Here is a 13108-nt window from a genome sequence, read left to right as displayed (position 1 = left end):
GGGAGGGAGGGAGAGAGAGAGAGAGAGGAGGGGACGGTGGATGACAAGTGCAAGACAGAGACGAAAGTCGAGGGCTTCCCATAAAATCAATACAAGATACGTTAGTGAAGGTGTATATACTCGTGCGCCACGAGCCACGAGCATAAGGCAATTCGTAAAGCAGCAGTTTTCGCAGAGGCTTTTATTAGAAATTAAAAAAAAGTACGACTTCAAGATGTAATACATTGCAATTTAACGTAATCTAAATTTCTACATCTGTATCAAAATTAGATTTGAAATAGTGACATTCATGTACAAAAAAAACTGAATTAAACTAAAAGATTAACCTTTGTCAGATTGAATGCTTCTAGTGCTATCGTTAACTTTTGCTGTGCTTCTAAATGACTGAAAACACTCTACGTTTGAAATCTTAATTCTAATTGTTCTTTAATTTTTTGAAATTCAGATTTTATTTAATTTCGAAGTAAATGTCATATTACATGACGGAGTCTAAACGGAATAGTTTAAGATTAATTAATTTAGAAAGGACAACTTTGTCTTGAATGTATCAATGGTGTATTGTAAATCTAACGATGTGATATTAATATCGATATATAATACTACGTACATTATTCTAGGTATACAATTCGAATTTACCACAAGTACGTCAAGTCGCGCGATAAAGAGCTTCGTCTTTAAAGGATCCTTCATGCGCCATTTTACTAGAGAACAAATTTAAAAACCATTCTCTTACGTATGAATATAAATATACTCAGAATACTTTACATACACGCTGTTACGCATAATAAAAGAATGCTCCTCTAAAAATAAAAGGTATAAAAGACGCTACCTCGGGACTTGGCGTTGTCGAGCGTCGTTCATCTTCCTCCTTAGTCTCCGGCTCCATGGCATCCTCCTTGCTAGTCTCAGTGATAAGAGGACGATCCTTGTAAATACACTGCGGTCTCGGCGCTGCGGTATCGACGGCGACGGCGCCCTTCACAGCGGCGCATCTCTGTGAGGTGGCGGCGGCGGCAACGACGGGGTTGAAAAACGCTGCTGCGGCGCCAGAGCCCGAGTCCAGCCTGCGCGATGACAGGGGTGACGATGGCGGCGACTGCCGTCCTTTCTGCGTACTCCATGCACCGGCGATGCCTTTCACCTCGATACCCGCCGTCGCCGCCGCTGTCGCTACCGCTGCCGCTGCCGCTATCGCCGACGAGCCGCACGATACGCGACCCTCCATTGTGCGCGGTCTATCCGGTCTATCCCGCCGGGTTTCCGCGTTCTTCTGGAAAGAGAAGAGAAAAGGGAGAAATGCATCAGCGCGAAAGCGCAAAAATGGTGAGCGAAAATAGTAAATATAAAGAGAAAGAGATCTTTTTGATTTCCTAAGATTCGAAAACTTTATGAAAAAATTAATAATAAATAAATAAAGTTTAAATGGAGAATAAGAGTCGTATTTTAAATTAAGAAGAAAAACGATTATATATTATATATTCGATATTCTGATCGTATATGTACAGTCAGTGGCAGAAAGGTAGCGATACTTTTTTTTCGACGATTTTTGGAATACGCAAACATTTTCAGAGTGCGATCCATCATCTATCGATGCATATAACGAGCAATTATGACAGCTGTTATACCGCGCATCATTCTGTATGTCAAAGTACCATGAAAGGCGTGTTCCAAATTTACTGCCAGCGCTGAAAGTGCTACAGTTTACGTCACGTGCACTATAGATTTTCAATACAGGCAGTCAATTTTGAAAGATAGCCACAGAATCGAAGTATACGTGGTGAAATCAAGAAATGTATCTTGTATGCCGCGAAAAAATATCAATTAGATATCGCAAGATTAGGGTAAGCTTAAAAGAACAAATTAATTAGATAAATTTGTAATGTAAATCTATTTACATCTTTATGCGAGTTTAACATTAAAAATTACCCATACAGCACCGAAAGTTTTCAGAAATATCTCAGAAATATTTCAAATGAAAAGTGAAACATTTCATAAAAAATGCGAAATATGTCTGCAACATTTCTGAGACAGCTCTGGAATAACAAAATGTCCGCGATTCTTGCACATGAAACCTTGTTGAAAGATTGATGAAATGGTTCAGAAAGAATCTGCAATCCATTTGAAATATTACCAAAAAGATATTTTCAGATATTTTTAGTATTTCAAAAATGATATTTAAATATATACTTGATTGATACTTAAATAATATTTAAATTTATTATGTCGACATAATAAATTTAAATATTATTTAAGTATCAATTAAACATATATTTAAATATCACATTTCTGAAGTACTTAAAATTTATTTTCTTTTCGAGGAATAATAATTTTTGACAGAGAATTAAAACTACTATTACTTGGGTTGAAATAAGAGGACCTTCAATAAGAATATTTTTGAAAAAGAATTAAAACTGCTACTACTTGAGTTAGAATAATAAAAAGATACGTATTACTTAGATTCTATTCGAGAAGCATATATATATGCTTAGCGCCTTCTTTACCTTTTTTTTTAAAAAGGTAACCTTTTATAGATGCGAATGATAAAATTTTGTAACTACTACTTTGGTTGGAAAGGAAAATGTCTTTGAATGAATTGCAATATAAAAATTTCATATAAGAAGAATTAAAGACATTTGGATCGGAATAGGAAGATCCTTCAATAGGAATACAAAGTATGAATGATACTTATGATATTAATATTATTTATTTAATTTGGTATGAGATTTAATTTGGTGCCAATTGTTGATATCAAATCTTTTATACGAATGATACATAAAATTTTGTGGAATTTAATTTGGCGCCCAGTTGTTGATATCTTTTATATAAATGATACATATAATTAGAGTTAATAAGTAAATAACGATAATAGTACCACATGGGTTTTACTTTTCAATTTGATAGAATTTAACTTGGTTAGTTAAGATAAAAAGATACGTATCACTTAGGTTCTATTCGAGCAGCATATCCTTAGCACCTTCTTTTACCTTTTTTTTAAAAAGGTCAATTTGTACTGATATCACACACACGCATTTTGTATTAACAAAAACTATTGACGTTACATTAAACATGTAAACGTATCATAATATTCGCAAATTCGATTTCTAATATTAAATTCTTATGCATTTAATGTGAATTTAAAATGTAAATTAGGAAATAAATTTAGGAAATAAATCTTACGAAAATATCATTATATCTATACACATTTAATGTAATGTAAATCTAGTATTTTTCTTTTTATGCAACTAACACGCGTTCACTCTTATACTTTCTCTTTCAAATCATATAAAATTATTTAATTTGAACGAGATAACGAAAAAGTGGCTTCCTTATGTACATGATGAAAATGTTGAGATTCAGTACGGATGTTTCTTCTGTTCTTCGTCGCACTAGCGATGTAAATAATTGTTGATCCTAAAAGGTTGTCGATGGCACAAGTCCATAGCACAAAACATCTCATCACCAATATCAGTGCGATCAATTTGTTACGGATTAAGCAGAAAATACCTAATTAGCCTTCTTTCTCTTTTCTTTTCGTTGCCTGTAATTTAAGACAACAAACAACAAGAAATAATGTTCACCATGATATTTACAAAAATTATAACAGAAATCAATTAAGGAAAAATTGCCAATGTGAGCCAACACAAGATGTTTTTTGTGAAATAACTGTCATATATTATAAATCATAAGTATAAATTACAGACGTTTCGACATCATTATTGTGTGTTCTCTTTTATTTCCTTTTATTTCAAAATTCGTACTTGATTGATCTTAGAGGAAGCAAAACTGACCAAAGAGAAGGCAATAAAATCCAAAATCAAGACGAAGTTGATTGTTTTCTTTCGAAGTTGGTCGTAAATGTGTGTTGTGTGGTTTTAACTACCGAAATATATATAAAAAATTCAAATAAAATTTCGCTGATACTTCGATGAAATTTGGTTGAAATTTATCTTTGTTTTGAAACGCTTTTTTAGTGGAATTTAAAAAGAATAAAATTAATTAATCTACTTTTATTGCTAAAATATTACCGATTACCGTATTCCAGAAGACATGATAAAATTATGATTAAAAAAAACATTCCCTCTGAATTCGATAATTAATTTCATGGTTTTCCTAAGCGGTCACTCATTCTAAGCCGAACCCCAACATAGCGTACTTGACCTCTGTAATCGTACAGGAACTGTTCGTTCGATGATCCATGAACACTTATGATGCTATAATTGTAACATATCTGATCAAAGGTGTTATGAAAAAGATGAAACATGTATTGAAAAAATAATTAATGTTAAATTTAATTGTAATGTACTAATGAGAACATACTTAATATCATATATTATATTCTCATATACAGATATTAAAACTGTTTAAATAAAAACTAAAAATGTGGAAAAATTATTTTTCGCGTATTTATAATAATTTTACAATATTTTGAGCGAAATATTATAAAATTTTTGATAAAATTTTCGGAAAAAATTCACTTTCATCAAAATTTCAGCGAAACAGCAAATTTTCAATATGTTCGGTGAAATGTCAATTTCAACAAAATTTCTTTAATTTTCTGAAAAATTTTGTCATCAGGGAAGAGAATGCATTTTGATGATATTTTGGACATCTAGGTAAATTGATTTTGAAATAACCTTCAATGTGACAAGCGCATTGAAAGCTATTTCGAAAGATTACTACTATAAAGCCCTAAACACAATGCAAGGCAACATTGATAGGGATAGAAATAATGATAGCAATAGAAACAGAGGAATCTAATTCGGGAATACATATATTAATGCACATAAGAACACAGAATAAGGCAATAGCGATGAATTTCCGACGAGTTGGAATTCTGTATCTATCGCCGTATAGCCTACCAATCAGCGTTCAGATTTTTTATTTTGTTTATATACGCTATAATCTTGAAGCAGATGGAAGAGTATACTACACAGTCTATATTTACATGATCAGATCGGTTGGCCTTTTATGGTATTTCTTTTGCGGCATTGTGCAACGGGAAGAGACAATTATATATCGCTTATTTCTATACTATTTCTATCGCTGTTCTTGTCTAGCAGTGTCTAGGGCTTAAAAGCTTCCAACAATTGAAAGACGTTCTGAGTAGTGTACTGAAGTGGACCATATTAAAAGTTTTCATTAATAAAATTTGTATATATTTTTGTTTCTTGATTTTTCCTGAATTCAGTCTCGAAACTTTTTAGACGGACTCTGTCATACATCAATGCAGCTATTGTTTAAGAATTGATATTTCGACCTGGTTTATGTTCCCGTCGAGACACTTCGCTTTAATTAATCACCTTTTCGTCTTGATATAAATCACCGAATTCCTCGGCGCATTGCGCGATAGCCGAGCAGTTAGCGGTCGACATTCGCCAATTATTTTGTAGCGCCTCTTCCTCACGTCTGCCGATCCTGCCTTTCTTCACGAGGTCGATAGTTGTGACGGTGCCACGACTCTTCATAATCATTCTCTGTCGATTTTTCTCAGTTTTGGCAATTTTTTGATTTTGCGAAGCGGACGTAAACTGACCGATACGTGGAAGCGGAATCATCGTAGCCATCGTTCCACGATTACGAAGATCCGGCTCGCCACGGCCGTCTCTCGAGAACTCCCTGCGTTCCACTGGAGCACTTCCGCTACTACCACCTCTTCTTTCGCCTCCGCCGCTCGACAGCTGGTCGCGATTTTCAACAGGCATCTCTCGCCGCGTCTCAAATTAAGTTTCATGGAACATTTACTTGCTTAGGGATCGTTCATTTCCTCTAATCTCGATATTTGTATGAAATGCGCATTGAAAAATTGATTGAATGCTGTCTAACTAGTAGTGTTCCTTTCTTTCTTTATCTCTCTTCTCTGGAGAGATACCTCCCGCAATCGATCCTCTTTAGACGAAAACGGACGACTGTTTGTCCCGTAAAAGAACCGACATCAATTGACGAATTGATTATCACTGATTATTCATCGATTGGCACTGATTCGTTGATCCGCGACGATCAGAAATATGTAGTTTCTCTCGGATTCGGTGCGGCACGCATTCAGTGCAGACCGTTTCTTCTAGCGACAACGACTTAGAGACGACAGCGGCTCCATCGTGTACGTACTGTCGGACGTTGAATGCACAGGGACGCATGCGCTGAACCAAAGATTTTCAAAATGTCCCTCTGGCATTTCAGTCGCCATCACTGCTACCGCGACTCGCTCATGACTATCTTCGATGCAACGCGCCCTTCTCCCGGCCTCACACTTCGATGAATTTCCGCAAGTGCAACTAGTCGCATGTTTTAATCAAGTGGATTGTGTCTCATCCGCCCATTGCGGATGCATCACTTGAAGTGTATCTTCTCTTCGTCTCTGAAATATAGCACGGCGCCGCGTAACAATTAATAGTTCAAAGATCGCATGGGTCCCATCAAAAACATGATTATGTGATACCAATGTTTTTGAAAATGGATATTAAAACGCATGCAACTCGTCTTGTAATAAAAATGTTCATTTTTTCAGTTTATTAATTCTTGATCCTGTAGATCCAATAATCAAAATATTTACGTTATTAATTCGAGATTCGGCGAGACCTACATATTTCGGCCGATTTTCAGCTTGGGACGATGAGGTAAGGGGCGTGAACCAAGCTGAAAATCGATCAAAATATGCTGATCTTACCGAACTCTAGATTAATCGTTTTCATATTGCGTTAAAAACGTAGTTTGAATCAACAGTAGAATCTCCACCTCTTTCATAATTTTTGATGTAATTTCTACACGGAATGTGTGTATGCGACAATCGCGTAGACACATAATAAATACTATTTTGAATTATTTCGACATTACTTTTCATAATTCGTTATGTTAATAAAAAATATGAATAGAAACTGACACGTGTTTCGTGGATAACGTTCAATTTCAATATGATCAACGCATATTCAGCTGAAACTTTGAGCATATGCGAGAACGAAAATATTTAATTCAGTTTTCTTTCTCCGAGACAAAGATACTACGCGTAGAAATTGTAAGACTTCAACAGAAACGAACATGTTGCGTTTCTCGTGCAGACTTTTCTCGTAAGATTCACCGTTGTGTTTTAAAATGAAGGTACAGATGTAATGCAAAATACTCTGATTACTCCTGTTTTTCCATTTAATCCATCACCCTTGTGATATATCATATGTGTCAACGTCTTGCCGTTACCATTTATAGTAGTATGCAGCTGTTCGTTTGCGCGGCCCACACGCACAATGTCTCATGTCGTGTGTTTTGTAAATTTATAGCGTCATAACGCGACTGAAACACGTGCGCTAACTGATACTTTATCTATGTTCTCGCGCTTCACGTTTCTTTAACGAACAATTTTCCCTTCGGTACATAGATAACCGTCAGGATTGATCAAATCCGGAATTGCCGGATGAATAACATAGCAATAAAAATTCCAATGATTGAATTAATAAAAAGGTATGATCAGTTCTATATTATTATTGATTATTAATTAACGGTATTACAAATGAAGTTACTATTTATATGAAATCTTCTTTTATCTGTGATCAACAACGCTATCCTATAAATCTAAAAAAAAAATTATTAGAGTGATATCAGCTATTTAAGCTTTTTTCGAGATTTCATTTTTTTTTGACAGTAAAAATTAAATGTCCTAAAATGTTCTCTTTTTTGTTTATTTTTGAGTCTTAATGTCCTACTTTTGTGCCACTTTTCAATCATGAATGTTCTAGTTTATCGAGTTAGATCTGGTCAAAGTTGTCCGAAGCTTCGTTGACTTAAGGGGATTCTAAAAACGATTAGTCATATTGTAAAAAAAAAAAATAGCACTTACACGTAAACGTTTTACGTGTCATTGTCGCATCACTATACATACTACACATCAATAATCAATATCTCATTTACGCATGCCACACATACATATAAATTTTTGTATAACAATAACGTTTTAATTAGACGTCGAATTCCAAGAACTCTACGTTGTTTCTTCGTGCAAACTATTAGTCTGTGGACTACTATTTCGTAAGTACAGATTGCATAGCTTTTATGCGGAGCAAATATTGTTACGATGTGGCTAAAGCTCTATATTAATAAAAGTAGCGCAAAAGTCCGCTACATTGGTCTTACTAACCATACCTTATACCAATAATACTAAGCGCTTATTGGACTACGAACTATTAGGGCCAGAATGGCGGTCGAAATAGCCAATAGGAAAGTTATCGGCATTTCGGCTCAGATCAAAGAAATGCGCTACTTTTATTAATATAGAGCTTTAGACGTGACAGCTCTAAAGCCATATTGGGCTAAGAAATGGTAAAGGAGACCTTAGTTTTGAAATTTTTTGACGTTCTAGGCATAAACTCCATCTCACAGACACGTATTAATGCGTATATTTTAATCCTGGAAAAGGATTTTCGAAGCGCAGTAAAAGAGAAAAAAGTAAAATTGTTATACAAAAATTATATGGTTTAGTCGGTAATACAAACGACTTTAAGATCCCCTTAAGGCTATGGCACATAGAAAAATCTCGTCCGATATCATCCGAATGACGCGCAACGAAAAAACAACATATGAAACAAGCAGTTGTAAAACAATAACGATTTTTAATTCATAACTTAAGGGGATGCTAAAGTCGTCCTACTTCATCATCATTTCCATTCAGTGAAATATCTCCGAATTGGATTTACAGATTGCAAAATTATTATTATAGAATTAAAATACGCACAAACAGGACCTCAGCACTGGATTTCAGGAAAAAATCGAAAAAAAAGAGTTAAAAAATTCACTTACTTTTGACACTACAGCTATCACCTCAGGTCTATATTTGCTGGATACAAGAGTTTTATAGTCGATATCTTGAAAATAAGCGTGTATCTGAGATTACATTACTGGAACAAACGATATCGAGTTTGTAGAACTAAGATTGAAAGTCTAGAAGAAAAGTATTTTCACCGAATGGAAAATATATGTATACGGATGCTTTGCAAAGACTGGGAATGTCAACAGAGCCGAAATTCGTGTAGAAGTTGCGTGATCTTGTGATAGATGGTGCTGGCATATGTTAGATAAGGACAGGTGTAATGCGTTTAAGTGAGACAGAACGATATATAATACAATGTAAGAAATGAATCAAAGATGTCACTATTATCGAATTTGGAATTAAAAAAGTTTGCATTATCGACCTCAATCAAGTTCGGTAATCGGTTTAGAATCCCCTTAAAGAATAATAGATACTGTTTACATTGGTAAACTAAAAACGAAATTTGACTTACGTTTAATGTTGTGACATACAGTAAAGTTAATTTCGTGCAGGCGTAAACTACAACTTTACAACAAAATACATAATAACTTATAAACAATATTGCCTTCAGTATTGATATGTAGAGGTCGCGGTTCTCATGTATAGATGTAGAACTTGCCAGTAGTATTATAAGTGCTGCCACATGTGTCTAAAGTTTAATCAATCTTTGTTCGATATCATCCGCTGTCTGATACTATCCGACCTTCCCTTAAATAAAATTTCATTGATATGTTATAATTATACCATATGGATTGTACCATTAACTGAATTTTTAAGAAAAAAATTTTTTTAATTTAATTTTCAACTTCATACAATTATAAAGGAAACAAGTTTAGGTAAGTACAATATACAATATTAAAAAAAAATTTCAAAATGTAGGCATTATTATGTCTTACTCAAGATAAAAAAAATGAATGAAAATATAACTGTTTCTGCAAAATAGATAAATTTGAAATAAAAATAATTTTTTTTCACAATAATTTGTAATTAAAATTGTTTTTATCATTTATCTTGGTACAAAATATTTAATTTCCTTTTAGTTAGCTATTCTTTGCTGTTATTAACAAATATCTTAATAAATAATTAGAAATATTTTGATTTTTCAATTACTGGATAGATTCAGTTATTGAAACATTTATTTTATTTACGTTCAATCACCTTTCTTGGTGGAATCCGCTTTGCGGTATCGTAACCGGAAATGCGTACTCAATCGATTCTTTGTTCTTTTGCTAACGAGATATAAATGTTATTCCGAATATCGATTCATTGCCTTAGAAGAAGCTGCAAAATGGAGGAATCGTCACAAAAAAATATATATTGATAAATTTTACTCCTATTTTCTATACAAAGTCGCAATTTAGAGATTTAGTTTAGATTAAATAATTGTTAAGTGAATTTAGTTTAGATTAAATAATTGTTAAGTAAATGAATTTGGAATATTCAAGTTTAACTCTAAATAAATTATTCTAAGTACACCCTCGCCCAAAAGTTTGAAAACACTTGCGATTTTTTCGCATTTTCACGAAAAGTTAAATATTTCAGTGAAAAAAATTATAGAGAAAGTTTCTATTGCGCATTTTAAAACGCAAATATAGGATTCGAAATCTGCGTTTGAAGTTTTTTTCTACAATATTTTGTTCTTAAATTACATAAAATTGAAAATTGGTATTTTTTACAATGTTTTTGTTTTATTTTGAAACGCTGCAATTTGATAAAACTTCATCGGACAAAATTTGATATAAAGGTATTAAAGGCGGCTTTCTAAGCTTTAAAATATTTTTGAAAAAATTTGGTACGATGACTTTTTGCAAAGATATCGAAGTTTTTTATTATGTAAAATTTTATTACGTAAAAACTTACTTTTTTTCTCAAATGTTTTATAATTTCGAAACTAGAAAACTTATGAAAAAAAAACAAAAGAGGAAAAATGTTTGTTATAATGCGCTTGATTTGTACTTTTTTTTTTTTTTTTAAACTTTCTCCAATCGACAAAGACTTTCACTTTTGAAGAAAATTATTACACAATGAAATTTTATATACGATAAAAAATTCAATAACTTTTCGAAAAGCCATCGTATTAATTTTCATCAAAAAGCATTTTAAAGCACAAAAAGCCTACTTTAAAACTTTTACATTAAATTTTATCCGATGATATTTCATCAAACTGCAACACTTCAAAGTAAGACAAAAATATGGCAAGAATATAAATTTTCAATTTTGTGTAATTTAGGAACAAAAAGTCGTAGAAAAAAAATTTAAACGCAGATTTAAAGCTCTATCTTTGCGTTTTAAAATGCGTCGTCGAAAATTTTTTTTCAACGAGATATTTAACTTTTCGTGAAATGCGAAAAAATCACAATGTTTCCAAACTTCGGTTGGGGTAAATTAATTTTTCAATTTGCTATGTTTACATCGAGTACACAGTTAAAAGTACGAATCTAAACAATTTTCCAAATAACGATAAGTCGAAGACACACAATATATGAAAAGTATAGCATCGAAGGACGCATAGGTATCGACGACTGAAAACGTGCGAGTGCTGCAACGCATGATAGAGCGTAATTAAAGGAAAACAATGGCTCTGATGGAAAATTCCATAATCCACAGGAGAAGAAAAAGGAGAAACGTATAAAGAAAATCGGCAGCTTCGATTGAGAAACATCGCCGGTGTTTCGACGATTGAACTTGACGCATACACACTTATGTCGACTTATGATCGACCGGCCGCGTTTCGCGTCTCGCTCCGATTCACAGATACGTGAAACGATTAGACATCGGAAACTGACCGTTATAACGAACGACTTCAGCCTTGACTGGATTGCGAATAAAACAATTTCTTTCTTTTCGGGGCGATCCATCATTGGCGCGCAAAATAAGGAGGAAATAAACACGAATCGAAGTTCCTCGGTAATTAACGAGGTTGCGCCGCGTTGATTTCTGAGAACGCACGGAGCGGTCGTTACACGAGAGCAAAGTGTTGAAACGGCTAAAATAAACTGGTGTAGGTTAGGGAATCGAGGAACAGCTGGGCTCGGCTGTCGACCTGGGCTGCTGCACAGTACACGCCATCACTGACTCACTCGATCCCTCCTTTTCTTACTATTTCACGTCCGCTCTCTCGCTTTTGCTTCTATCTCTTCGAGGTTGACTTTATCGCTCCTCAATATAATCACTTTTCCCTACCTCCTTCGACAATGCTTGTACTTCGTCCTGTTATTTCTCCCACCACCTCTTTCGATCCCCTCTCTCTAATAGGCGCATGCACGAAACGAGAGAGAACGCACAAATCAAAAGCAGTAAGTCCTTTTCTACGCAGAGACTATCCCCCACTCCTTGAATTTCCGACAATGTTCAGTCTAGTAATACTATAGGTTTGTTCGCGTCGCATGCTCCAACATGTTCCAACATGCTCCTATCATAGCTCTTACTCACTCCAACGCGCTTGATAAAGTGAATAGGAGCTATGGTTGGAGCACGTTGGAACATGTTGGAGCTTGCGACGCGAACAAACTTTGGCTGTGTTCCAAAATTGATTGCCAGTGCTGCGTGTATGTCGTTATAAGTGCGTGCTACCAATAGCGTTCCAATTTTAGTAAGCATGCTTTTCATGCAAACGCAGCTTTCATTTTGGAACGACATTTTGAGTGCTGTTAACGTATAGCGACTTCAACGAAAAGAAACAAATAACCTACAAATATGGAGAGAAAAAATTTTTATAGACGGAATCAGATTTGTAGATTGTTAAACAAAATTTTATGCAAAGCTAAATGATTATATTGAGAAATAATGTACATATTTCGTTAACGCCTATTGTATGTGAATAAAATAAATTTACTTTCTGATTTCCTCTTGTATGTACATATAGTAGGTTATGCCAATTTCTGTATTTGAATTCAAAGTATGAATAAATAAATGTGACCACAAAAAGCTGACTAAAAAAAATTATAAATCTACTCACTACTTCTTGCTTTCTCAGCATCTTCTACCGAAATATTTATTTTAAATTCAGTATTACTCTCAGCATCAATTAAGATTAATTCCTCCATCTTTTCCGCCATATTTGTGCTGTAGCTGCCTCACCTCTTCATCAACAGCAGCCGCAGCAGGAAATGACGACAAAATTAGTGACGTCTTTACTCTCTCGCAGCACACTGCTACAGCGTGCTACGATGATTTTTGGAACGGTGACGAAGTCCTGCCAGCGCTGGCAAACACTTTTGGAACACAGCCCTTACCCCGGATCTACAATAGAATTTTAAGCCTTAAGCCATGAAAAATGGACGAATCATAGTCGATTATTTTCCTCGAATTTGACTG

At 34.3% G+C, this 13108-nt stretch overlaps 2 protein-coding genes across 4 annotated transcripts in view; both read right to left on the bottom strand.

Annotated features, from left to right (window-relative positions):
* LOC108722826 (uncharacterized) overlaps window positions 1-12005 on the bottom strand; it is a 21565-nt gene extending 9560 nt beyond the window's left edge. For all 3 annotated transcript variants that reach the window (XM_018448138.1, XM_018448140.1, XM_018448139.1), the window contains exons 1-2: window positions 11872-12005; window positions 830-1270 (exon numbers count right to left, since the gene is read on the bottom strand). In XM_018448138.1, the coding sequence (XP_018303640.1) occupies window positions 830-1225 (396 nt within the window). In that variant the 5' untranslated portion in view covers window positions 1226-1270; window positions 11872-12005. The remainder of the gene's footprint in view (window positions 1-829; window positions 1271-11871) is intronic.
* LOC108722831 (uncharacterized) lies at window positions 5278-6098 on the bottom strand. The gene has a single exon (XM_018448147.1). It carries the CDS (start codon window positions 5700-5702, stop codon window positions 5289-5291), a length of 414 nt encoding a protein of 137 aa, XP_018303649.1. The 5' UTR covers window positions 5703-6098; the 3' UTR covers window positions 5278-5288.
* Window positions 12006-13108: the final 1103 nt, after the last annotated feature.

This window comes from Mycetomoellerius zeteki, unplaced genomic scaffold (genome assembly GCF_001594055.1).
Source record: "Mycetomoellerius zeteki isolate Tzet28-1 unplaced genomic scaffold, Tzet1.0 scaffold22, whole genome shotgun sequence".
Taxonomy (NCBI): domain Eukaryota; kingdom Metazoa; phylum Arthropoda; class Insecta; order Hymenoptera; family Formicidae; genus Mycetomoellerius; species Mycetomoellerius zeteki.
Note: the sequence above shows the minus strand (reverse complement) of the source record. Positions and strands in the feature narration are given on the sequence as shown.

What these genes read in the sequence shown, in the direction of transcription:
- LOC108722831 (XM_018448147.1), bottom strand. Translation starts at nt 5,702, where the DNA reads ATGCCTGTTGAAAATCGCGACCAGCTGTCGAGCGGCGGAGGCGAAAGA.